Here is a 25,174-nt window from a genome sequence, read left to right as displayed (position 1 = left end):
AACATTGAGGACCAGAGAAGCTGAGTGGTAATTTGATAAATATTTAGACACAAAAAGTACTTAGGTAAAAAATAGTTGCAGAGTGGGAGAACCAGAGCCAATTCAAAATATGTTACAGCCTTCAGCTGATTCTATTCCTCTCTCCTTGTTGTTTGAATCTACAATATAAATTATTAGCTATAAAAGTCTAGTTGCCTTGAAGGCATGGAAAATCTTGGACAGGAGGCATCCTGGTTGTTGGCCTGACAACCCCCCATATGAGTATTCAGTGGGTTAGAGGAGGATGGGCTACCTAAAAATTCCACTAAGCTGGTAGGGCCTTCCAGCTTCACTGGCATTCAGGGTAAGCAAGGGCTGCTGGTAAAAGCATATATTTGTATAGACCTTACTGAAACCAGCCCCAGTACCTTATGTGTATCAGCCCACAATAATTCTATGAGGCAAGTATTATTATTATTCTCATTCTATAGGTGAGGAAACTGAAGTATGAGAAGGTGAAATAATTTGTCCATGGTTAATGGAGGTAATAAGCTATAAAATTGATGTTAGAATCTATGAGTCTGGCTCTCGTCATTGTGTTGAGCAAACTCAGAAAAACAGTTAGGTCTTTGATAATACTTATAAGTGCTATGCATCGTTTCTAAGGGCTTTACATATAGTAAGTTGTTTGGCCCTCATGATAATGCCATAAGTACATATATCATTACTAGCCTCATTTCATAGATGTGAAAACTGAGGCACAGGTTAAGTAATTTGCCCAAGATTACACAGCTAGTAAGTTTCAGAGCCGGAATTTGAATCCAGGCATTCTGGCTATAGATAATGCACTTAACCGTTGGTTAAGCAAATAATTTTGTTATGCTTGTTGCCAAAATTTATTCATATTAAAACTCAAATATACATTTAATCTGAGAAATTTCAAGTAATATATAACATGTAAAATAGGTTCCTTAAGAATTACTTAAGTATACTACTGATATAAGATGTGCATGCTTGTAGAACATCCTAATGAAATGTATTATTTAAATGGCAATGTGTTTACTTCAAGAAATCCCTGTAGGAATTCCTAGAGATTTATTTATATTACTACAAAAAGTGATGTTAGTTCAATCAGTTTTTTATGAAGATATATATGATAACAGATTGGAAATTTCTCCTTAAACATCTGTCTCCAAGATTGTATCGCAGGAAAATAGTATTTTCACCACTGAGAAATTTGACATTGCAGCTGTGTTTATGCTGTTGGCAGAAAGACTTTGGGTACTTAGAAATTTTTCAAATATGTTGTAGTAGGTTTTTCTGGGTCAAACGTATTAATATAAAAATGTTTAAAATATACTTGACTTTATTAGAGGTTCTAAGTGTAGCTACAGTATTTATATTTTGTACTGCAAGCTTATAAAATTAACATATGATTGAGGATGAAATCTTTATAACTGTGGAGTTTATTAACATGTACCTTTTTACAATAAATATAATACCCTTTACTTACTTGGCTATAGAATATGAATATAGAGTTGCTTTCTTGCATTCCCCTAATATCTAAAGATACAGATTTGTAAGGGCACTCAATAGAGCTAGTGATGCAAAATGACTGTAAAGAGCACAGAGTTTTTCATTTTGGGACTCTCTGATTTCCAAGAATATCAATCTTATAATTTTGACTTTATAATTTTGATAATCCAACCATACTATATTGAATATTCTCACATGTTGTGCAATTTTTTCCACTGAAATCCAACAAGCTCTATAAGGTTAAATATAACAATCTTATCCCTAGGGTATGTGTTAAAAACTTAAAATGGCACAGATAAGAAACTAGTAGAAATAAAATGGAATTAAAAGAAAATACAGAGATAAAAGTGATATGAAAAAGAAGTACAGAAAACCTAAGGAGAAGAAAATAAGTGTGTCAAATAGAAAACCCAAAGAGGAGGGGCAGCTGGCTGGTTCCGTGGGTAGAGAGTGTGACTCTTGATCTCGGGGTTGTAGGTTTGAGCTCCACAATGGCATAGAGATTGCTTAAAAATAAAAAAAAAAAATCTTTAAAATTTTTTTGAAAAAAAAAACTCAAAGAGGAAAACTTGGAAAAGGTTAATTCCAAGGGCAATATCTGTAGAAAACAAAAGAAGGAAAAGATAAGGAAAAAAACAGGAGAAAGTGATGGAAAAATGAACATAAACAATGAAAATAATAAAAACCAAAACAGAATATTGAGGAAGGCCAGCAGATCAGAGAACATATTTTTAACAAAAGATATTTGATAAGAAAATGAAATTATCTGTGAGAATATTTAATACTCAATTATACCTATATTCACTCTATTGTATAGTACACAGATATTCTTTATACAGAATGGAGATCATAGTGCAGACCCCTAGGTCTTGGGAGCAAGTCCACGCCCTCTTCTACAGATAATTACTCTCCTTTTGAGAAACAATTCCTGCCTTGATATTTAAGCCTTGGATAGATACTGAATGCCTAACCATGGAATGTCAAGGGACAATATTAACTGAGCTTCCTTTTATGAAATGAGTGCAATCTGGACCACCAGGTCATAAGGTTGAGTGTGCATGGCAGCAATCTATCATCAGGTAGAAATGGTATATAAGATACTGGATTAGAGCATAATTGGAAGACACAAGTAATTGCATGATGTTTCCTTCAACAGTGACCTTTCCTCTCTTTCAATCCACATCTATGGCCTTATAAGAAATTTCTTATAACTGTTTGATGGAGGATGAAAAATCCAGGACTGGTTTACAAATGGTTCTGCATTATATATTGGTACCAACAAGAGGTGGATGGTTGTATCATTATAGTCTCAATGAGAGGTGGCCCTGAAGGGGCATCAGTAGAGGAAAATTCTCTTAACAAGTATAATTTAGAGCAATACATCTGTTTATCTACCTCGTCTGGGCTGAAACTTGATCCAAAGTATGGATTTGCAGTGATTCATGGCTTCAATGGTCAGGGACTTGGAAGGGACAAGATTGGACGATTGATACAAGATGGTCTGGGGAAAGAGATATGTGGATGGCCTTCTCAGAATGGGCTAGAGTGTGAGGATCTCTGTGTTCTATGAAAATACTCGCTAAACGGCATCATCTGAAGGGGAGGTTTTCAATAATCAGGTGGACAAAATGACGTCTCTTGATGTCCACCAACCAGCTACCCTAGTGTTTTCTTAATGGACCTATGTTCAAAATGGCCATGTTGTCTGGAATGGAGGCTCAACATGGTCTCAGTAATATCATTCTCTCACCAAGGATAATTTTGTAGTCTGCTACATGGCTATTGCTAAGTGCCTAACCAGCTAATAGCACAGACCAACACTGGCATTCTTCCTTGAAGGAACAAGCCAGCCACCTGGTGGTAGGTTGATCATATTGGACCACTTCCCCCATGGAAAGAGACATAGATGTTTTCATTGGGATAGACACGTTATTTTGGATATGGACTTGCCTTCTCTGTCTATAATGCTTTTTCTTGCACCATTATAAGTGGACTCATAAAATGCCTTATCCATTTTCATTATATTCTGTACAACATTGCTTCTGTTAAGGAATTTACTTCACAGCAAACAAAGTGCAGTAATGGACTCATGCTCATGAAATTCACTGGTCACTGAAGCATCTGACCTAATAGAACAGTGGAAAGGCTTACTCAAGATTCAGACGGTTTAGACACCATACATTGAAAAATGTGCTGTCTTACAAGGTAAGTAAACGCTTTAAGTCAGAGAATGATATGTGATACTGTCTTTTCCATAGCCAGAATACAGGAATCAAGAGATGGAGTTAGGAGTGGCTTTGTTCACTATGATACCTAAAAACGTGCTTGCAGAACTTTTGCTTTCCATCCCTGCAACATCAAACTCTGCTGATCTAGAGCTCTTGACGCCCAGGGTAGGAATGCTTCCACAAGGGCCACAATAATGGTTCTTCTGTTGAATTAGAAGATGAAACTTCCACTTGGACATTTAATGTTCCTCATGCTACTGAACCATCAAATAAGTAAGAGAGTTGCTTTATTGGATGAGAAGATTGATTATGATTACAAAGGAAAAACTGGGTTGATTAACTGATCAACTGTTGAAACATAGTACTCAACCCAGGATAGTCCTGAGATCACCTCTTAGTACTTCAATGTCCAGTAATAAAGTTACTGGAAATTTCAGCAACCAACCAAGGCAGTATCACTGAGCATTCAGGAATGAAGGTTTGGGTCACCTCACCAGGTAAAGAATTTAGATTGGCTAAGTGCCTACGGAAAAAGGAAACATAGAATGTAGAATGGTTAATGGATAAAAGTTGTGAATACTAACTATGGCGCCATGCCCAGTTACAGAAATGAGCATTGTAGCACTATATACACATTGTTTACTGCTTGCTACGTGTGCTTGCATGTGTGAATATATATTTGTAAATATGAACTGTTTTCTTCTTTTTCTCCTTATATTACTTAATACAAGTTTTGTTGGAGGTTAACTGTAACATTTAGTGTTTAAGTAACAGAAATTCAGGTAAGGCTGTGACTAAATTTAAAGAGTAACCAAAATAGCATAGATATAGATGATGTTATTGATGCCCAGAAATGAGCACCATGACTGTTGGGGTACTGTGTCTCCTCATTCTTAGGGAAGGGTGAGAATGTCTTTGTACACAGAATAGTTGCATCTAGGGGGCAGAGAGCTATCTTGTTATTGTATAGATGCTCAAACATTTGTAGGAGCATTTGTGTGGATACTGAGTTGTCAGAGCAGTCAGTGTGACAGTTATTTGGTCACTCGGTGTGTGCTTGTATGAAATATTCCTTTATGTGTGTATATGTGTATGTATGCATATGTGTGTGTGTGTGTGTGTGTGTGTGTGTGTCATCTTCTTTATCCATTCATATGTCAGTGGATATTTAGGTTGTTGCTAACATCTTGGCTATTGTAAATAATGTTGCAATGAACATGGGGGTGCAAATGTCTTTGTGAGTTAGAGTTTTCATTCTTTTCAGATAAATATCCAGAAGTGGAATTGCTGGATTATGTGCTAGTTCTATTTTTAACATAAATTTTTTTTCACATTTATTTATTTTCAAGAGACAGAGAGAGACAGAGTGCGAGTGAGAGACAGAGAGAGAGAGGGAGCCACAGAATCTGAAGCAGGTTCCAGGCTCTGAGCTGTCAGCGCAGCGCGGTTCAAACCCACCAACAGTGAGATCATGACCTGAGCTGAGGTTGGACGCTTAACTGACTGAGCCACCCAGGCGACACCTATTTTTAATTTTTTGAGGAACCTTGATACTGTTTTCCATAGTGGCTGCACCAATTTACATTCCCACTGTCAGTACACAGGGTTCCCTTTTCTACATATTCTCACCAGGATTTACTTCTTGCCTTTTTTTTTATTAATTAATTTATTTTTAAATTTATATCCAAGTTCGTTAGCATATAGTGCAACAATGATTTTAGGAGTAGATTCCTTAATGCCCCTTACCCATTTAGCCCATTCCCCCCCACCACAACCCCTCCAGCAACCTTTTTTTCTCTACATTTAAGAGTCTCTTATGTTTTGTCCTCTTTCCTGTTTTTATATTATTTTTGCTTCCCTTATCTTACGTTCATCTGTTTTGTATCTTATATTCTACATGAGTGAAGCCATATGATATTTGTCTTTCTCTGACTAATTTCGTTTAGCATAATACCCTCCAGTTCCATCCACGTAGTTGCAAATGGCAAAATTTCATTCTTTTTGATCACTGAGTAATGCTCCATTGTATATATATACCATATCTTCTTTATCCATTCATCCATCGATGGACATTTGGGTTCTTTCCATACTTTGGCTATTGTTGATAGTGCTGCTATAAACATTGGGGTGCATGTGTCCCTTTGAAACAGCATACCTGTATCCCTTGGATAAACACCTAGTAGTACAATTGCTGGGTTGTAGGGTAATACTATTTTTAATTTTTTGAGGAACCTCCATACTGTTTTCCAGAGTGGCTACACCAGTTTGCATTCCCACCAGCAGTACAAAACAGATCCTCTTTCTCTGCAACCTTGCCAACATCTGTTGTTGCCTGCATTGTTAATGTTAGCCATTCTGACAGGTGTGAGGTGGTATCTCATTGTGGTTTTGATTTGTATTTCCCTGATGATGAGTGACGTTGAGCATTTTCTCATGTGTCGGTTGGCCATCTGGATGTCTTCTTTGGAGAAGTGTCTTTCATGTCTTTTGCCCATTTCTTCACTGGATTATTTGTTTTTTGGGTGTTGAGTTTAAGTTCTCTACAGATTTTGGATACTAACCCTTTATCTGATAGGTCATTTGCAAGTATCTTCTCCCATTCTGTTGGTTGCCTTTGAGTTTTGCTGATTGTTTCCTTCGCTGTGCAGAAGCTTTTTATTTTGATGAGGTCCCAATAGTTCATTTTTGCTTTTGCTTCCCTTGCCTCTGGAGATGTGTTGAATAAGAAGTTGCTGCAGCCAAAGTCAAACAGGTTTTTGCCTGCTTTCTCTTCGAGGATTTTGATGGCTTCCTGTCTTATGTTTAGGTCTTTCATCCATTTTGAGTTTACTTTTGTGTTTGGTGTAAGAGAGTGGCCCAGGTTCATTTTTCTGCATGTTGCTCTCCAGTTTTCCCAGCACCATTTGCTGAAGAGACTGCCTTCATTCCATTGGACATTCTTTCCTGCTTTGTCAAAGAATAGTTGGCCACACATTTGTGGGTCCATTTCTGGGTTTTCTATTCTGTTACATTGATCTGAGTGTATCTGTTTCTGTGCCAGTACCATACTGTCTTGATGATTACAGCTTTGTAATATAGGTTGAAGTCTGGGATTGTGATGCCTCCAGCTTTGGTTCTTTTTCAAGATTGCTTTGGCTATTTGGGGTCTTTTCTGGTTCCGTACAAATTTTAGGATTGTTTGTTCTAGTTCTGTGAGGAATGCTGGTGTTATGTTGATAGGGATCACTCTTGTCTTTTTGATAATAGCTATTCTAACAGGTGTGGGGTGATATCTCACTGTGGTTCTGATTTGCATTTCCATGATGATTAGTAATGTTGAGCATCTTTTTATGTATCTTTTGGCTAGCTGCATGTATTCTTTGGAAAAATGTCTATTCACATCCTCAAGATAGTTTCTAATGACTGCTTAAAATTCAATCCTTTGGTAAGATCATAATTTATGTAACTATTCCTCTTCTTATAGGCATTCAGGTTATTTTCAATATTTGTTAAAATAACTGCAATGACTGTCTTCATGTAAAAGCTTTTTATGCATTTCAGGGTGTATCTTTAGGATATATTCCCCAATGTGGAATTGCTGTGTTAAAAAGTGTGGATGTTTTCTGAAAGCTATAAAATACTGATGAAGGAAATTCAAGATGATGAAAGGAAATGGAAAGACAATCCATGTTCATGGGTTGGAAAAATAAATAAATGCATCTATACTGTTAAATTGTTAAATGTCTACACTACCCAAAGCAATCTACAGATGCTACAGGTTTAATGCAATCCCTCTCAAAATACCAACAACATTTTTCATAGAAGTAGAACAAACAATCCTAAAATTTACATGGAACCACAAGCGACCTCAAATAGCTAAAGCAATCTCGAAGAAGAAAAACAAAATTGGAGGTATCACAATTCCAGATTTAAAGTTACATTATAAAGCAGTAGTAATTAAAACAGTATGGTACTGGCATAAAAATAGACACACACAGATCAACAGATCAGAAAACCCAGAAATAAACCCAATTATATGGTCAATTAATCTTTGACAAAGTAGGAATCACTATACAATAGGAAACAGACAGTCTTTTCAACAAATGGTATCGGGAACACTGGACAGCCACATGCAAAAGAATGAAACTGGAGTTTCCTTTCACCATACACAACTCAAAATGGATTTAGAAACTAAGTGTGGGTCTGCAACCATAAAAATCTTTAAAGAGAGCATAGGCAGTAATCTGTGTAACATCAACCATAGCAACATTTTTCTAGACAGGATCCCAGAGGAAAGGGAAATTAAAGCAAAAACAAGCTATTGAGAAAAAATAAACCACATCAAAATAAAAACTTTCTGCATAGTAAACAACCAAAAAAAATAAAAAGCAACCTACTGAATGGCAGAAGATATTTGCAAATCACCTATACAAAAAGGGTCAGTATCCAAAATACATAAAGAACTGATACAACTCAACACCAAAAAACAAGTAATACAATTTAAAACTGAGTATGAACAGACATTTCCCCAAAGAAGACATTCAGATGGCCAACAGACACATGAAAAGGTGCTTAACATCTCTTATCATTAGGGAAATGCAAATCAAAACTACAATGCGATATCATCCCATATATGTCAGAGTGGTTAAAATAAAAAACACAGACAACAAGTGTTGGCGAGGATGTGGAGAAAAAGGAACCCTCATGCACTTTTGGTGGGAATGTAAACTGGTGCAGCCACCATGGAAAACAATACGAAGGTTCCTCAAAAAGTTAAAAATAGAACTACCCTATAATCCACAAATCACACTACTGAGTCTTTACTCCCAAAATACAAAAAACACTAATTCAAAGGGATATATGCCCCCCTATGTTTATTGCAGCCAAACTATGGAAGCAGCCCAAGTGTCCATCGACAGATGAATGGATAAAAAGAGGTGATACACACACACACACACACACACACACACACACACACACACACACACACACTGGAATATTACTCAGCTATAAAAAGAATGAAATCTTGCCATTTGTAACAGCATGAATGGAGCTAGAGCATATAATGCTAAGTGAAATAAGCCTGTCAGAGAAAGACAAATACCATATGATTTCAGTCATATGTGGAATTTAAGAAACAAAACAAATGAGCAAAGAAAAAAAAAAAAAGAGAGAGAGAAACCAAGAAACAAACTCTTAACTGTAGAGAGCAAACTGATGGTTACTGGAGGGGACATGAGTGAGGAGGGATGGGGGGATATAGGGGACAGGGTTAAAGAATACATTTATCAAAAAGGGGGGAAAGAAAAGAAAAAAACTGTGGACTTCAACTTTTTAATTTTAATCTTTTCAATCTTAATTTGTTCTCAAGTTCTTACAGATGCACAATGCTTTTTCATAATCCGTAATCTAAAAAGCACTGAAAATTGAAAACATTTTCATATTTTACCTGACCTATAATCATTTAGCAGTACAGCCTAAGTAGTACTGAGGTGAGGTGATTTATGGACTTTATTTTCCCACACGGCACAAATATTTATATATTTTGCAGAAATATTAATGCATTTGATTATGGGATACTACTTGAGAGCCCACTTGGAGGGTTATGTAATTATGCAGTGTTTGTACCATATAATGCCTTTTGAAAATCCCCAAATGTCTTTCTAATGAAAGATATCCAGCCTTAAAACTTTCAGATGAGGACTATGAATCTGTACTAGTAATGTTACAAGAATACACTGGAAACGTTAATTTAAAAAATCTTTGGGGGAATCTGGGTGGCTCAGTTGGTTGAGTGTCCGACTTTGGCTCAGGTCATGATCTCACAGTTTGTGAGCTTGCACTCTTTCTCTCTCAAAAATAAATAAACATTAAAATAAAAACTTAAAAAAAAAATCTTTGCTCACCTCTTTATGCTAGTATTATGGGCTTAATTGTTTTAGTCCCCCCTGCAAATTCATGTTGAAGTCTTAACTCCTCAGTACTTCAGAATGTGACTATTTGGAGATAGGGTCTTCAAAGAGATAATTAAGATAAAAGGAGGTCATTAGGGTAGGTCCTAATCTAATAGGACTCTGTCTTTATAAGAATTAGGACACAGACTCACACAAAGAGAAGACCAAGTGGGGACAGAGAGAAAGTGGCTATCTACAAGCCAATGAGAGAGGCCTCAGGAGAAGCCAAGCCTGCTGACACCTAAATTTCAGAATGTAGCCTCTAGAATTATGAAGAAATAAATTTCTTTTGTGAAAGTCACCCAGTCTGTGGTATTTTATTTTGGTGCTATAGAAACTAATACAGTGGTAACATATAACTTTTATAATGAATAAAATCAGGAAAGGTATCTCTGCTTTGCAAAAACAAAACACTAACCAGCTAAAAAAAAAAAAAAGCAAAAAATCAATCTTAAAATGTGATTGGTTTTACAGTTGCAATTTATTACCGTTATCCTTCATGTTGAATTTTGCCAGAGAAGATTTGAAGCTCATTTCTTCCTCAGTTACACTGTTTCTCTCACATTCCAGTCTTACTTCAGGTATTAGCTTCTACCGTCAAATAACTATATAGAAAACTTTAATACATAGCTTTTATTATTATGTTTGCTTCCTTGTTAGAAACTCAGGGCTAATCAGAACCGCCTGGGGTCTCCGGGATCCCACAGTCAATCTCTTGATCTAAGACAGGGTCTCCCTATCCCTTCATCCACCTCAACAGAGAGTAGTATTACTATTCATCTGTGTACAGGATCCCATGCACAGTTTCAGTAACTTTTCCAGTCTCTGCCATTCTAGAAAGCATATTAGAATGGAAATGAATATTATTATATCAATGACCTAGGGATTATTTTAATTTTTAAAAAGGAAATCATTAGAAAATTTCAACACCTTAGGGTTGCCTGGGTGACTCAGTCGGTTGAACATCCAACTCTTGATCCTCAGGTCATGATCTCGTAGTTCAGTTCGTGGGATTGAGCCTTGCTGTCAGTGTGGAGCCTGCATGATTCCCTCTCTCCTCTCTCTCTGCTGTTTGCTCTTGCACACACACATACTCACGCTTTCTTGCTCTCTCAAAATAAATAAGTAAACATTTAAAAACTTAAGGCTATTAAAGACAATTTCAACACTTTATTTTTAAATTGTTAAAACTATTGTTAAAGAGTTTGTGTCATTTTACAAGTGTCCCTAGTGAATTGCATATCCAAAGTATTGAACTCTGTTAATGTATTGAAGACACCCAAATGGGTAAGAATCTGGGTGACTCTGGTGACAAGGATCTTCATATTCTCCACTGGCCACTCTTTCAGATTAGTAGGAAACACTTTAAGGAAAAGGTATGATTTTTGGGTGAAGTAGGAGGATTGGCTTCAGTATCACTCTCTCTATGGAAACCTGCTACAGGAAGGGGGTTTTTCTATAAACAAGAACTAATAAATGGGAGGCAGCTGGTTTAGTGCAAGCGTGTGTGCTTTTGTACTCCACAGAAACTGGGTTCCTAGTTCTTCTAAAATGACTGCAGTACTTTGCAGAGTTGTAAAGTTCAGTTTGAAGGGGTGTTGTAAATTTCAGCATTGATTGACCATCCTCTGTGTACACAATATGCTGAACAGACTGTAAATCCTGTATGAAAATATCACTCGTCCAAGAATCGTGACCCAGGTGAATGTATTCATTCTCACAACATTTACTGAGTACCAACTATGTGTCAGACTATTCTAGGGGCTTAATATGCAGTGATGAAGGCAACAAATAAAAGTTCCTGCCTTCTTAAGTATATGATTCAGAAGTGGAGTTTACTTTCCAGGGGCGGAGGTTAGATTCTAGTGAAATGGTAACTTGCAGCATGGGAGAGTTTGAGAGTCCCAGATTTGGTTTTCTTTTGATTTAAAAATAAGTTGTTGCCAACACTTGTGCAAGTAAACCAGTTCTTGCCATTCTCCTTGATGATCCATCCAGTCAAGGAATTTTGAAACATCACCATGTCTGGGGCACCGGGGTGGCTCAGTTGGTTAAGTGTGAGTTTGAGCCCCTGCATCACACTCTGCTATTAGCACAGAGCCCTCTTCAGATCCTCTGTCCCCCTCTCTTTCTGCTCCTCCCCCATTTGTGTTCTCTCTCTCAAAATAAATAAACATTTAAAAAAAAAAACCCACAATGCCTTAGACTTGGAAGGGACCTTAGTTAAGACAACAGTTTTTAACTGCTTTATTTTATAGATGGAAAATAGGAAGTGACTTACCTAAGGTTACCCATTGCATTACCTAGAGATTGAAGACTAGGCCTTAGAACTCCCCTTGTTCACTTTTCTCAATCATATTCCTCATGGTTTCTGATTTGAGGTTGGAGTCTGGAGAAGCGACACTTTTCAAAAAGTACAGATGGTGCAGTGAGTTCAGGGACTGCTGTAAATTGGAGTGATTTGGTTAATCAGAAATCACGGTCTGGTAAAAGACAGTAAGATATCTGAGCTCTAATTCTGGCCTTTTCATTAAGGAAAAACCATTTAACCTGGGCCCTAAATTCTTTGTCTTTCAAATGGATAGGCTAGTTGATAAGAACATTTGCCTAATACTTTGAGTCCTTTAAGAAAATGCATTGGTGTGAAGAGATTTGCAAAGTGCCTGCCAAACAGTGCTAAAATGTTATGTTGTTATTAATCACACAACTTCATAAATACAGATATCATTTTGCGGATGGAGAAGTTGAAAATTACAGAAATTAACTACAATTTCCAAGATCCATTAGTGAAGGAACAGGGAAAGTAGGCTGGGAACTGGGAATTTTGACATTACTATTTCTTTAATATGTTAATGTTAAGTACCTTAACATTCTTTCAGTTATTGAGGTTATTATTTTACAGGAATTTGGACTTGCTGTGAACCTAGAAAGACTGGTTAGAAACAGAAGAGGAAAGTATTTTATGCAGAAGTAAGCCATGTGGGTGAAGGAACAAATAAATTAATTTTATCTGCTGTCTTTGCCAGGAGGCCGCTTTTCTGATAGGAAGTAGGATGAGGAGGTAGGGAGAAAGAGTGGAAATCCTTGAATGCCAAGCTATGGAGTCTGAGAGCCTTAGCAAGGTACTTGATCAGAGTGGTGGCCTAATATTATCAGTATTTTATTTCGTATCTGGTTGTGGATTACTGAGTCGATTGGGGAAGTGGGGCTGGAGTTTAGGAAACCAGTTAGATTGGTGTTGCTAGGGTCTAGTACGAGATGAGGGCATCTATCTAGTGTGTCGAGGAAACGAGACTTGGTGGAAAAGTGTTCGTTTCTTACTCAACAGACAACATTCAGGGACTATGTAAACTCGTTATCGAAAAAAGAAAAGGGCTTATGAGTTGTTTTATTTTAAGCGGCTACTGTTGAGTCCTGGGAGGCCAAAAGAGTGCATTTGGAATTAAAACCAGGGTTAAATTCCTCCTGGCTTTGTCATCCTCTAATTATATAATACAGAGGAAGTCACCTACCCTCTCTTGAGCCTCGGTTTCGTTTCCTCTAAATTAAGGGCGACAGTACCTACTTGGTAGAGATTTGCGTACAGAAAATTAGTATTTTAAGGCACCTAGCAATGGCGCTCAATATTGGTTCCCGCCTTCCCCCAGGTGTCTCTCGAGCTGAGCCTGAGCAGTCAAGGACGGTCGAGGCCGGAAAAGCGGTTCTACCTGGAGACCGCGGCCGGGCACTGCTCCCGAACCCGGCTGACCTCCCAACGCCGGCTCCACCCGGGAGCACACGTCCCGCGGGATGACTGAGCATCCCCCAGTCAGAGTGGCCCTGCAGCGCGTGGCAGCCACCAACAGCCAAGGATGCGGAAGGGAAGCGCGGAGAGCGGAGCGGAGAGGCGGCGGCGCCCGAGGCTGCAGCGCCCGAGGCTGCAGCGACCACCCCCACGCCGCCCGCCCGCCCGCGAACTCGCCGCGGGTGCTGGGCCGCGCTGGCCGCGTTTGAAGTCTCCGGCGCCGCTGCTGGTTGGCCGGCTCGGGTCACGTGCACCCAGGCAGGAGTTTCCCCGACAGCTGGAGGCTGCGTGGGATCCGGCGGCGGCTCCGGAGCTCGGCGGTGCGGCCTTCCCCGCCCCCTCTTCCCTCCTCCCCCGCCCGCTTCCGCCCGGCTTATTATCCTCCTTATTGACAAACAGAGCGGCCGCGGCGGCGACTCTCCGCGTGCATCTGTAGCCAAGCCATGGGAGACAAGAAGAGCCCCACCAGGTAACAGCGCCCGGGCCCCCGGGCCCGGACTGTGCAGGCGGCGGGGCCCTCGCGGCGGGCTTCGGGCGGCCGTCTCGCTCGCCGCCCGGGCAGCGGGGCCAGAACGGGGGCGGCGCTGGCGCCGCTGCTGCGCGAGCACTGCCGCGTGAGGGGCCGGCGCCGGCCGCCCCACAATGGAGCCGCGATGGCGGCGGCCGGAGCGGCAGCCCGGGGTGTCAGAGAGGCGGCGGCGACGACGACTGCGGCCGCGCCCGCGCCCTCCCCCTTCCTGACTCCCCTCCCACTCCTAGCTGGAGCGCGGCGCGCCGGGGGCCCGCGGGGCGGGGGTCGCGGAATTGGGGCGGGGGGCGGGGCGGGGGCGGCCGCGGGGCCCGGGCGCCGGGCGCGGCCTGCTGGTGACCCCGCGCCGCGTCGTGTCCGGGTTGTGTCCTGCAGGCCGAAGCGGCAGCCGAAGCCGTCCTCGGATGAGGGTTACTGGGACTGTAGCGTCTGCACCTTCCGGAACAGCGCCGAGGCCTTCAAGTGCATGATGTGCGATGTGCGGAAGGGCACCTCCACCCGGTGAGTCCCGGGCCTGCCCCGCGCGCCGTGGGGCGCCCGGGTTGCGGCGCAGAGGACGCCCCTGCGGCTGCCGCCCCCTCCCGTGACACTCGCAGACCCCGCGGGAGCAGGCGAGACTGAGGTGGTGGCCGCTATAGGAATTGGGTCAGATTGATTGCGACCCTTGCTATGGTTTGCGGTGAGGGGTAATTGAAGAGGCTGTAACGTTATATGCTGCCAAGAGAGAATAAATTATTTAAGGGAGGCATTAGCAACTGCGATTTAATTCGTATCGCTGGGTGTAATGCCCCCCCCCACCCCCCCCCACCCCCCCCGCCTAGTCTGGGTATATTAATGTTGGCTGCATTGTTGTGTTAGTGTGTTGGAATCAAAGAAAAGCCATGAAATCCTCTGTAGGAGCAAAAGATGGAATTTAATTTCATTCCTCAAAAAAAAAAAAGTATCTGATTATAGAATACACAATAGGTTAAACTTCCTTTTTTATTTAGAGTCTGGAAAGGTTAGATCAAGGTTTTGTTTAGTATGTTTATTCTAATTCTCTAATATTTTATAAATAGTTGGAGGTGAGCCCAGTCACAGGGACACATTTTTACTGAAAGTATCTGAATATTTTTAGTTTGATTAAATGGCAATCTATTAGACTCTACAAATGAGATAAAATGATCTCTGCCTATTTTCAGTCTTTATTTTATTGTAGTCTTACAGTATAATAACTCAGTCTTTCAAAAAACCACTTAAGTGAATTAAGTGGATAAAGAAAGTCATACAGGAAATTCAAAGTCTGACATTGTTGATCTGCCAACACTTTAGAGTTCCTTTGCCTTTGTAGCAAGATAGTCTTTGAATTTATTATAATCATGTGAGTTATAGCCTAATATTTAGATATCATGTATTTTGATGTTACAAAGTCTGTTAGAAACTAAATTATCACAAGAGTATAAGTATACTAATGTGATATACTGTTGTTTTAAAGAAGACCTCTATAGTGACATTAGATTTATGTATTCTGTAGAAGTTAAATTTCTGAAAATTAGATACTAGATTTTTGAATGCCATTTATAACAACTTACTAAAATTTTAAAATGTAGAGACAGAGATAGTTGGCAATAACTTAAAAGTTTATGATTTGCTTTGTGAAGCTAGTTGCTTCTGACATGTCTTTCTGTGAATCATAATATGTGTTTTGTATATTGTCATTTACATTGGATAAAATGTGTTGAGCATTTTTCATGATATCCTTTAAAAAGCAAACTTTCAAACATCTAAATTTAAGGGGATATAACAGACCATTCTGAAAAGTAAAAAAGCACTTATTTGCTAAAGTAAATGTGGCAACAGTTTTTGGACCCGTGATTTAAGTATTTGAAAAGCAGAGTATCTTTATGTCTTTGTATCAGGTTGGATTTGGTTTAGAATATATATTTGTATATCTGTGTTAATGCTTTGTACTTCTTAAAACACTCAAGCAGTTTTTAGAAAATGTGGTTTTTGGAGGCAGGAACTTTAAAGTGGAGACATTTGTTATAATCTTAATCTCTGGTACGATATTGTTGCTTTTTGTTGTTCCCTTTCTATTTTCTTGTAGCCATTAGAAAAAATACTGAAACTAGAAGAGCCTATATGTTTATTTGCAGGGACAGCAAGGAAGGGGGGAAGCTGTTGTCCTACTCCACAGCCAGTCTTGGGGTTAGAGGAACCCTGAGAAATAGAGTAGGTGGTGGCAGCTCAGAAGAGAAGAAACAGGCTGAATACCTGGCACCTGGAAGAAGAAGGAATATAGTGCACAGGGGAGTTGGCCCAGGACAGAGAAGTGGGCCTAGTTTAAAAGAGGTTTGAGGCCCACAAGGGGGCCCCTGACATTTTTTACCAGTACATCTGAGCTCTTGTAGATCCAATTTTTAGTGGTGGAAACATTACTTGAGGAGGACTCAGAGAAGCATTGTCATTTGGATTGAAACTGAAGAGGCTCTGGGCAACTCACCAGAAGTCTAAGGGACACTCTGTTCCTAAAAGTAAGTGTTCTACACTACGACCCTCTCAGCTTCTTCCTTCCTCTCTCTGAATTGTATCTTCTCTTTTGATTTTGGCCCTAAATTAAATCTAAGAGCTCTAATTTCTCTGTTACCTGTTATTTTCCAACCACTTTCTGAAATTCAGAGTGGAATCCCTGTTTGGATAGAACAGTGGAACAGGGAATTGTTAATAGGGTAGATATTGATTGCACCACAAAATACTTCCCTCTCTGGTAATGTTAGAAAAACAGGATTAAAGGGTTGCAGAACACTAGAGAGAAGCAGAAGTTTCAGGAGTTGGAAGAAATAATTCTCTACAACTGACATGTTAATTAGTACTTAGGGTAATTTCAGGGGTAAGGTTGGCGATTATCAAAGCAGGGACTGGATAGCAGCAGAGCTGAAGATGCAGTTTGCTAATGACTTGTCTGCGTGACTGACCTACGGGACTTGAATTGCTTGGGTCAGACTGACCTTTGAACTGATTCTGTCTCGAAGTCGCCAAATGTGAGGCCAAGTCTAAGGCATTCCAGACATTTGAAGTCTTTTTTTTTTAAACCTCCAGAGAAGGCGGAGCCCATGGTCTCCCTCCAGAGTCTTTACTGACAATTTTATCTTTTAAGATTCTGAGTTCAAATCTTTTATATTTCAACAGAAGACCCATTTTCTTTGGCTATATCCTTGGTAGGTCATGTTTTTCTGCAGAATAACTATGCAGTGAAATGAGGTTATAATCATAGTAGTATTTTAAAATGAAACATATGAAGTAGCTTTAGTTCCTAAATTTTGATCAGTTATAGCCTTTAAATTTATGCCATTTCTGTGTTTGGATTTCGGTTTTGTGCTTGCTGACCTTAATTAGTTTAAGTTTGATAAATCTCTTTTTTTATCCAGAATCTAAATAACTGGATAGTTCAAGCACTTGAAGTTTTCTGCATTGTCCTTTTGTGAGAGAAGCAGTGATAAATGTCAAACTGACAGGAAACATTTAAAAAAGAAAAAGTTGTGGTGACAAATTACTGTGAAAGGCACTAAACAGTCTCCTTCATCTTTATATCTTCATCGAGTACTTATAAGGCAATAAGTGTCTCACATATAAACCTAAGAAACTTTAAGAAATTAAGAACCAATCTAAAGCATCAGAGAAAGTGAAATATTTAGTATAGTGTGTGAAGGGTAGTGCAGTCAGTGTATGATGATTGAATTAGAGTAGTATCTTCTTGCCACTTCATATAGGAATGGAAATTACTGCCTAACTCAGGTGGCACATACTAAAAAATGAGAATGATAGAGCTATTTGTTTTGATTTTGAAGTGTGACCTAAATGAAAGCATATAAAACACCCAAGTCCATAGCAAACTTTTAGGTAGAATTTAAAGTATAACAGGTAATGTTATATTTTCTCAGGATAAGTTGTAATAGCTCTCTTAACGTTTTTGAGAGATGTTATTTTATGGAACAATGAAAAAGATTTTAGAAGAAAGAGTTATACTAGGTTTCTGGTGAACTGTGTTCTTAACTCATTTCAACTACTTTGACGTTCAGCAGTGTTTACTGAGTGTCTCGTTTTATACAAGGGCTGCGCTAGGTATTTCTGAACACCGTAATATGGTCAGGATCTGACTGTTGTTAAAAAGATTAATTATTTCAGCTTCTATAAAATGGAAGTAAATTGCTATGATTTATATTCTGAAGAAATCTAAAATAAACCCCAATTATCTGATAAAAATCTTTTCAGTATTGTTGTCATATTTGCTTTCTGTCTTCTAATTTGAAATTTGTCACAGATTCTACTACTCTTGGTGTAGGAATGGGAGAAAAAAATTGAGGACCATAAAAGTCAGTTCATTTTTCAGAAATTCAGAGTTCCCAAGCCTCCCTACCTGTCTGAGGAGCCTTTCCAGCTACCACTGAGTTCTTGTTCAGAGAGACTCCTTATTCTAGGAGGTTGGTTGGTTGGTTTTCCTCCTTATATCTTGGGTTAGAGTACTCAAGGGGCTTCATTGTTTACAAGGAAATTTTTTTTTTTTTTTAACGTTTATTTATTTTTGGGACAGAGAGAGACAGAGCATGAACGGGGGAGGGGCAGAGAGAGAGAGGGAGACACAGAATCAGAAACAGGCTCCAGGCTCCAAGCCATCAGCCCAGAGCCCGACGCGGGGCTCGAACTCGCGGACCGCGAGATCGTGACCTGAGCCGAAGTCGGACGCTCAACTGACTGAGCCACCCAGGCGCCCCTACAAGGAAATTCTTAAAGTGATTAGTGTTTGGATAATTTAGAGTAGTGGTTTTCAGAGTGTGATCTGAATAACCCTGGGGGGGTCCCTGAGACCCTTTAAGGGACTCTGTGAGGTCCAAACTATTTTCACAGTCATATTAAGATGTTATTTGTCTTTTTTGCTGTATTAACCTTTGCGGTGGTGGTACAGAGGCAAGGATGGGTAAAACTGCTGGACTCTTAGCATGAATCAAAGCAGTGGCACCAAGTTGCTATCTGTATTCATCGTAATATTCACTACCATGCGTGTGAAGTAAAAACAATGCCAGTTTCACTTAAGCATATATTCCCTTGATGAAGCAGTAAAAGTTATGAATTTTAGGAAGTCTCATGTCTTTTTTAACGTATTTGATGAACTGGGAAGTAAAGTAAAGCCCTTCTGGTGCATACTTAGAGTACATTGGTTGATTCAAGGGGAAGCATTTGTGTAGTTATTTAATTTGCAAGCAGAACTAGCTGCTTTTTTCATGGAGGATCGTTTTTACTTGAAAGAATGCTTGGCAAACTGTGGTTATTCAGACTTGGATATGTAGCATCTATTTTCTCAAAAATGAACACAGTGAGTTTGTCACTTCAAGGAAGACAATTGATAGTGTTTGTTGCCAATGATAAAAATTGAGCTTTCAAGTGAAAATTAGAATTTTTGAAAACATGTAACCACTGTTGATCCCAGTACTTTAAGGATGAAATCAGGTGGTGATACTAATGAATGTAACTTCTGATAATTTATCATGAAATTTGTTGATGTTTGGAAGATCTGTGTAAGTCAGTGAACTAGTATATTCAGATAACCAATGTGTGATGTTACAAAACCATGCATAGATAATCCATTTAAAGTACAAAAGAAACCAATGGATTTTAAAGGACTACTCTGAAAAGTTTGTTGATAAAGTTTTAGATATCACATGCAACTAACCTTTGAGAAATAACTACTTGTGTTTTTATGTAGTATCAAAGAAGAATATCTATAATTATCTGAAAAGGCTATTAATATTAAACTACTCCTCCCTTTTCAACTATATATTTGTGGGAGTCCAGATTTCCTTTATATTCTTGAACTAAACCAACATACTGCAACAAATTGAATGCAGAAGTAGATATGACGATCCAGATGTCTTCTGTTAAGCCAGATATTAGAGGTTTTGCAAAAATAGCAAGTGCTACTCTTCACACAAAATTACTTTTGATTTGAAAAATACAGGTTTTAAAAGTATTTATATGAAAATGTGATCTGCTTTATTTTTTAAATGAACTAACATACATTTAAATTTTAGCTGTTTTTATTTCTAATATAGCAATTTATTTCTTGCTAGGTAAGACTTACATAAACAAAAGCTCTTTTAACTTTGAGAGGATAAGAGAGCCAGAGACCAAAAAGTTTATGAACTGCTGGTGTAAGGTTTTACTAGCATGGGTTTCCACATCCCACAGATTTACTTCAGCAGGCATTCTTTTCCTTTCATTTATCCTTTGTTGAGTAAGATCTCTCTGATAACCTAGTGACCTACTTGTTAAACTCAGTGGCCTAATCTTTTCTTTCCATGTCACCTCCATAGTATTTGATGTTGGTAGCCTTTTTTTTTTTAATTGAAATTCTCCCTTTTTGATGTCTCTAACACATTTTTTCTCTGGTTTTTCTTGTACATCTTTGAAATCAATTTCTGCCTACTGAAACCTGGCTTCTTCTCTATATACTTTACTTTGTATGTGGCATGCTCTTTCTGGAATCTAAGCCAGAAACTATCATTGTCTCAACTTTGATCTAACTCTTCGTCGTTCCTCATGTCCAGTCTTTGAATTGTCTCTAAAATCTGTCCTTTTTCCAGTTTATGTCACTATAGTTTAGAAGCCCATGTCTTTTCTCTCATGAATTATGACAAATTGGTCTGTTCTCCCTAATGCTGCTAACATTATTTCAGTATGTTTTTTAAAACATAAAAATTAAGACCTCTCCAGTGAATAAAGTCCTGTTTATTGAATAAAGGTTGAGCTCCCGAGCATGGTATACAAGATTGTAATATCTGTCATTGATTTGCCTTTCTAGCTTCATTTCCTGCTGCGTATCCCAACCAATCTTACGCTGCATCAGCACTTAAGTATTTTCATCAGATGGTGCTTCTTAAAAGAAACCCTCTGGGAGAAATCCTCTGGGATTATAACCTCCTCATCCCAACTATTTTATTGTTCAGTCTATCTATGTAAATGCATATGTAATTATCTCTAGAAAATCATCATATTGTGGTAGTATTGTCTACGTGTTTATCTACCCTTCTGGGCAGTCGTACCCTTTGTTGTATCCTCCAAAGCCAGTAAAGTATTTGGAACATTTTAGGCATTTAAACTTTTTCAGCTAACATTCCTTTAAATTTTATTATTGCTGTTTAACAACTGGAATCACTTTTCCAATAACTTTTTAAAAAATTTAAGTTTTTTTATTTTGGAGAGAGAGAGAGAGAGAGAGAAAGAGAGAGAGAGAGAGAAAGAGAAAGAGAACGAGAAAGAGAAAGAGAAAGAGAAAGAGAAAGAATCCCAAGCAGGCTCCTCAGTACAGGCCTGTTGCAGGGCTCAATCTCATGACCATGAGATCAGGACCTGAGCCGATACAAGAGTTGGATGCTTAATTGACTGAGCCACCCAGGTGCCCTTAATAACTTTTTTTTAAGTTTCTTTTTTTTATTTTAAGTAACTTCTACACCCAAACATGGGGCTTGACCTAGAGATCAAGAGTCGTATGTAGAACAAGTGTGCATTCAGGGGAGGGGCAGAGAGAGAGGGAGAGAGAAAGAATCCCAAGCAGGCTTGGCACTGTCAGCACAGAGTCTGACGTGGGGGGTTCAAACTCATGAACCGTGAGATCATGACCTGAGCTAAAGTCAGACGCTTAACTGACTGAGCCACCCAGGCATCCCATCCCCCAAAACTTCTAAGCCTATGCTTGTAAAAATATTATCAGACTATTTTGTCCATAATTTGTAGGTACATATTTTAGCATTAATTTTTAAAAATTTTTTCACAGTTTTGTTTTGTATTTTGAAGCTGTTACTTGATTAAAAGCACAGTTATTACAGTTAGATTAGTAACTGAGATAAGTGACCCCTGAGTCTTCGTACCTTTCTTTGTCTTTAAACACGGAAATAATATTTTTATAATATAGTAATGTTATAACAAACTATGTAGTTATTTTGAAAATTAAGAACATAAAGAATTTTGTGCATCTCACATTTTTTATTATGTTTGTTCTTGTCTTATACTTAAAAACATGTATGTGTACAAGTAAAATTATAATTTGCCCCTCAATTTTGAAACATTTTTAGCTTTATCATTTTTAATTGACATGTAACAATATATTAGTTTCATATTTCAAGAATGATAATGTACCTTATATTATACCTTGGTGTTTTTACAGTACAACTTTGGAGGGTTGTTTGTTATCTCACTACCACTTATTTAGGTCTTGTTATTCAGATTATTGAAATTTGCATGGTATAACTAAAAATGAGAATTACTTCTTTTTAAAAAAAAATTTTTTTTTTTTTTAACATTTATTTGTTTTTGAAAGAGAGAGACAGAGCGTGAGCAGGAGAGGGGCAGAGAGAGAGGGAGACACAGAATCTGAAGCAGGCTCCAGGCTCTGAGCTGTCAGCACAGAGCCTGACGCCGGGCTCGAACTCACAGACTCAGAGATTATGACCTGAGCTGAAGTTGGACACTTAACTGACTGAGCCACCCAGGCGCCCCAAATGAGAATTATTTCTTGACTAAAGTAAACTAAAATCAAGAAAAGGTACAGCATATAATGAAATATATTTAAGTTCTCTTTTGAGTGTTTTTTAAAGTTAGTTGACATTGAGGGTCTATCAAAAACTAGAATATACTAAACATAGATTTGTGGTATTTGAGATTGTTTAATTGAAAAATAGTTTAGAATTCAGATTTTGCATTTATTTGAATTTACTGGTACAATTAATGGAACAAATTAAATTTAATTATAATTAATATGGAGCTAATTTTTAATTTATGGTTGAGATAGTATTGTTTTGTCTATGAACTTGTTACTTTAAAGATAGATCAATTATATACATTATTAGACACCTATACAACTATAGAAATTAGGCAGACATTAAAGAAATAATGGAATTTTCCCTCATCTTGTGCTTCCAGTTGTCTATTTCCAGTTGTTTGGAGTCAGACTAACAGGGGTAGTTGCTGATATTTTTCTACAATTCTGTTATCATTTCGCCTACCTGGTTAACTGCTTATTCTTCCAAACCTAGTTTGTGTATCTGTTGGCTGTGACATTCTCCTTGACCAATCTCAAACATGCCTGCCTTCGTGTGTCTTTTGTGCATACCTCTGATTGTGATCTTCATCTAGCTTCAGCATTTCCTCATAAATCCGGGGTTGATTTGTGTCTTTTTCATGAAGCTGAGTATTCTTTCTCAGAGGATGAATTCTCCAGAGGATGAATAACTGGTTAAAGTCGTGAGAGTAGCTGTTTTCTGGTTTTAGAATCTAAATAGTGCCTCAGTTTGTGATGCTTACCTTTGTTATATCATTTAGCATATGGTAATTCTGCTACCTGTATGCATTTACTCTCTTGTTATCAAGAAACTCCCTTGAGTTTCTTAAGGGAAATGGGAGCTTTTCATTACCTTTTTCAAAGATGCTTGACAAAGTGCCTGGGAAGTAATGGGTGTCCAATGAAAGTTTGTTGAAAGAGGAATATACGTATTAGAAAGGAAAAGTTATTGGTTTGTTTTTTTTAAACTCTATAAGCTTTGAAGAAGTTGGAATTTTGATACAGGTTGTAGAAGTCATTATTTGGAGAAGAACCCACATGTGTACATGTTTGAAGTATCAGAAATAAATGGTAGTGAACAAAATTCTAGAATTCGGTATATGCTTAATGAACACATACCATATGCCAGGAATTATGCTAGGACTGTAGAATTATAGATGAGACCCAATTCCAGCCTGTGAGGGTTTGAATTCTAGCAAAGATAGATAAATGATATTTGCTAATGAGTAAACAGAAGAAGGAATGTACAATTAATTTTCCAGTATAGTCCTACTTTTTGGAGAAGTCCTATGCTCAAATCAAGAATGAAATCAGTTATTGGTGTAGTCATTACTAGTTAAGCACTTTTGGTAAAGTGTGTTCTAACATCATGACCAATTTCCAGTTTGGTTAGTTTTCTCAAGAAATTTCAGCCAAATGAAACTGCCATGTCACTGCTAAGTAAAACCCTCCCCTTTTCTCTGTGTATATGTCTATGTGTATGCGTGTATAAATAATGTATATTTTTAAAAGAAACTGCTGTTTTTCAGACGATAGTTGTTATATAATTGAAGTAAGGTTTCAGAGGACTAAAATTATTTGCCTTTGAGAAGTTTACATAGGATGGTACAGATTATTAAATTTATATATATTTAAAAATCCCAGAAACAATTTTTTTGAGAATAAAATAATTTTATAATGGGACTACATTACTGAATTTAACATCTGTTTCTTCAACTATATTACTGATTATATTGGCAGTGATCTTCAGTATGCTACTTGGGTATTTTTTTTTTTTTTTTAAAGCATTGTTGAGAAGATTAAATGAGTAAATTTTTGTAAAGCCTTATCACAGTGGCTTACACATAGTAAATGATCATTGAATGGTAGCCATTACTGTTAAAGTATATGTTTGAAATAATATTTATAACATACTGCTACAAAATTAATTTTGTTATTATTGGTGGTTTCAGTAAAAGCAGTATCTTTGAATTATTTATCATTCATATACTAATTTTCTGTGTTCAGAATGCTTTCCTATATATCTTTACATTTGTTCATCAAACCACCCTACATGAGGAGGGCAAGATGGTCATCCAATCACAGATTTAGTGTTAGAGCCTAGATTGAAATCCAGGTTGACTGCTGGTTGATCTTTTCATTCTTTTGTCTCTGATAGAGAAGTTTATAAAACTGTACTATTTGAGTGAAAGATTTCTTTGCTTATTCTTCTTTTCTTCTGAGGTGTTAGAGAGCCAGTATATTTTGGTAGAAAGATTAGCATTTTGTGGGATATCAAGTTTTCATTCAAGGATTTAATGAAACAGGTGTTTGAGATTTTCTTAAGACACATTTTCCTTTATCTTTGATAGTTTGTAATTTTAGGGTATTGCAAGTATGTAAAATACATTGTGATTTGATTTAACGAATATTTACTAAATATCTACAATGCTTTGTTTATTGGCTTTCATGCATGTTAAAATCTCTACCTTTTGTTATATGATCTGTGATTGATAATCTGTTTCAGAAGATTGAGTAGACACTCCATTTTGCAGTATTGTTTATTATGGGAAATTACAGAATTACCTGGAATTTTAGAGTTGGAAGGAACCTTTC

At 38.0% G+C, this 25,174-nt stretch overlaps 2 protein-coding genes across 17 annotated transcripts in view; one reads left to right on the top strand and one right to left on the bottom strand.

Moving 5' to 3' along the window:
- The window catches only part of PPHLN1 (periphilin 1), a 247,493-nt gene extending 234,011 nt beyond the window's left edge, over nt 1–13,482 (bottom strand). For 7 of the 13 annotated variants that reach the window (XR_006204793.1, XR_006204796.1, XR_006204792.1 and 4 more), the window contains exons 1-2: nt 13,189–13,441; nt 11,958–12,120 (exon numbers count right to left, since the gene is read on the bottom strand). The gene's annotated coding sequence lies outside the window, so the exon portion shown is untranslated. Of the gene's footprint in view, nt 1–11,957; nt 12,121–13,188 lie in introns of all 13 variants that reach the window. The other 6 variants (XM_042946278.1, XM_042946284.1, XM_042946287.1 and 3 more) reach the window with 6 other exon arrangements.
- Nucleotides 13,483–13,638: 156 nt separating this feature from the next.
- The window catches only part of YAF2 (YY1 associated factor 2), a 75,891-nt gene continuing 64,355 nt past the window's right edge, over nt 13,639–25,174 (top strand). For 2 of the 4 annotated variants that reach the window (XR_006204789.1, XR_006204790.1), the window contains exons 1-3: nt 13,639–13,929; nt 14,365–14,490; nt 16,125–16,502. Coding sequence is in view for 2 of the 4 variants with exons in the window: in XM_042946272.1 (XP_042802206.1) it covers nt 13,904–13,929; nt 14,365–14,490 (152 nt within the window). In the remaining 2 variants the exon portion in view is untranslated. The remainder of the gene's footprint in view (nt 13,930–14,364; nt 14,491–16,124; nt 16,503–25,174) is intronic. The other 2 variants (XM_042946272.1, XM_042946271.1) reach the window with 2 other exon arrangements.

The sequence above is a fragment of the Panthera leo genome, chromosome B4 (assembly GCF_018350215.1).
Source record: "Panthera leo isolate Ple1 chromosome B4, P.leo_Ple1_pat1.1, whole genome shotgun sequence".
In the NCBI taxonomy this organism is placed as follows: domain Eukaryota; kingdom Metazoa; phylum Chordata; class Mammalia; order Carnivora; family Felidae; genus Panthera; species Panthera leo.
The sequence above is the reverse complement of the archived record's forward strand: the minus strand, read 5'-3'. Positions and strand labels throughout refer to the sequence as shown.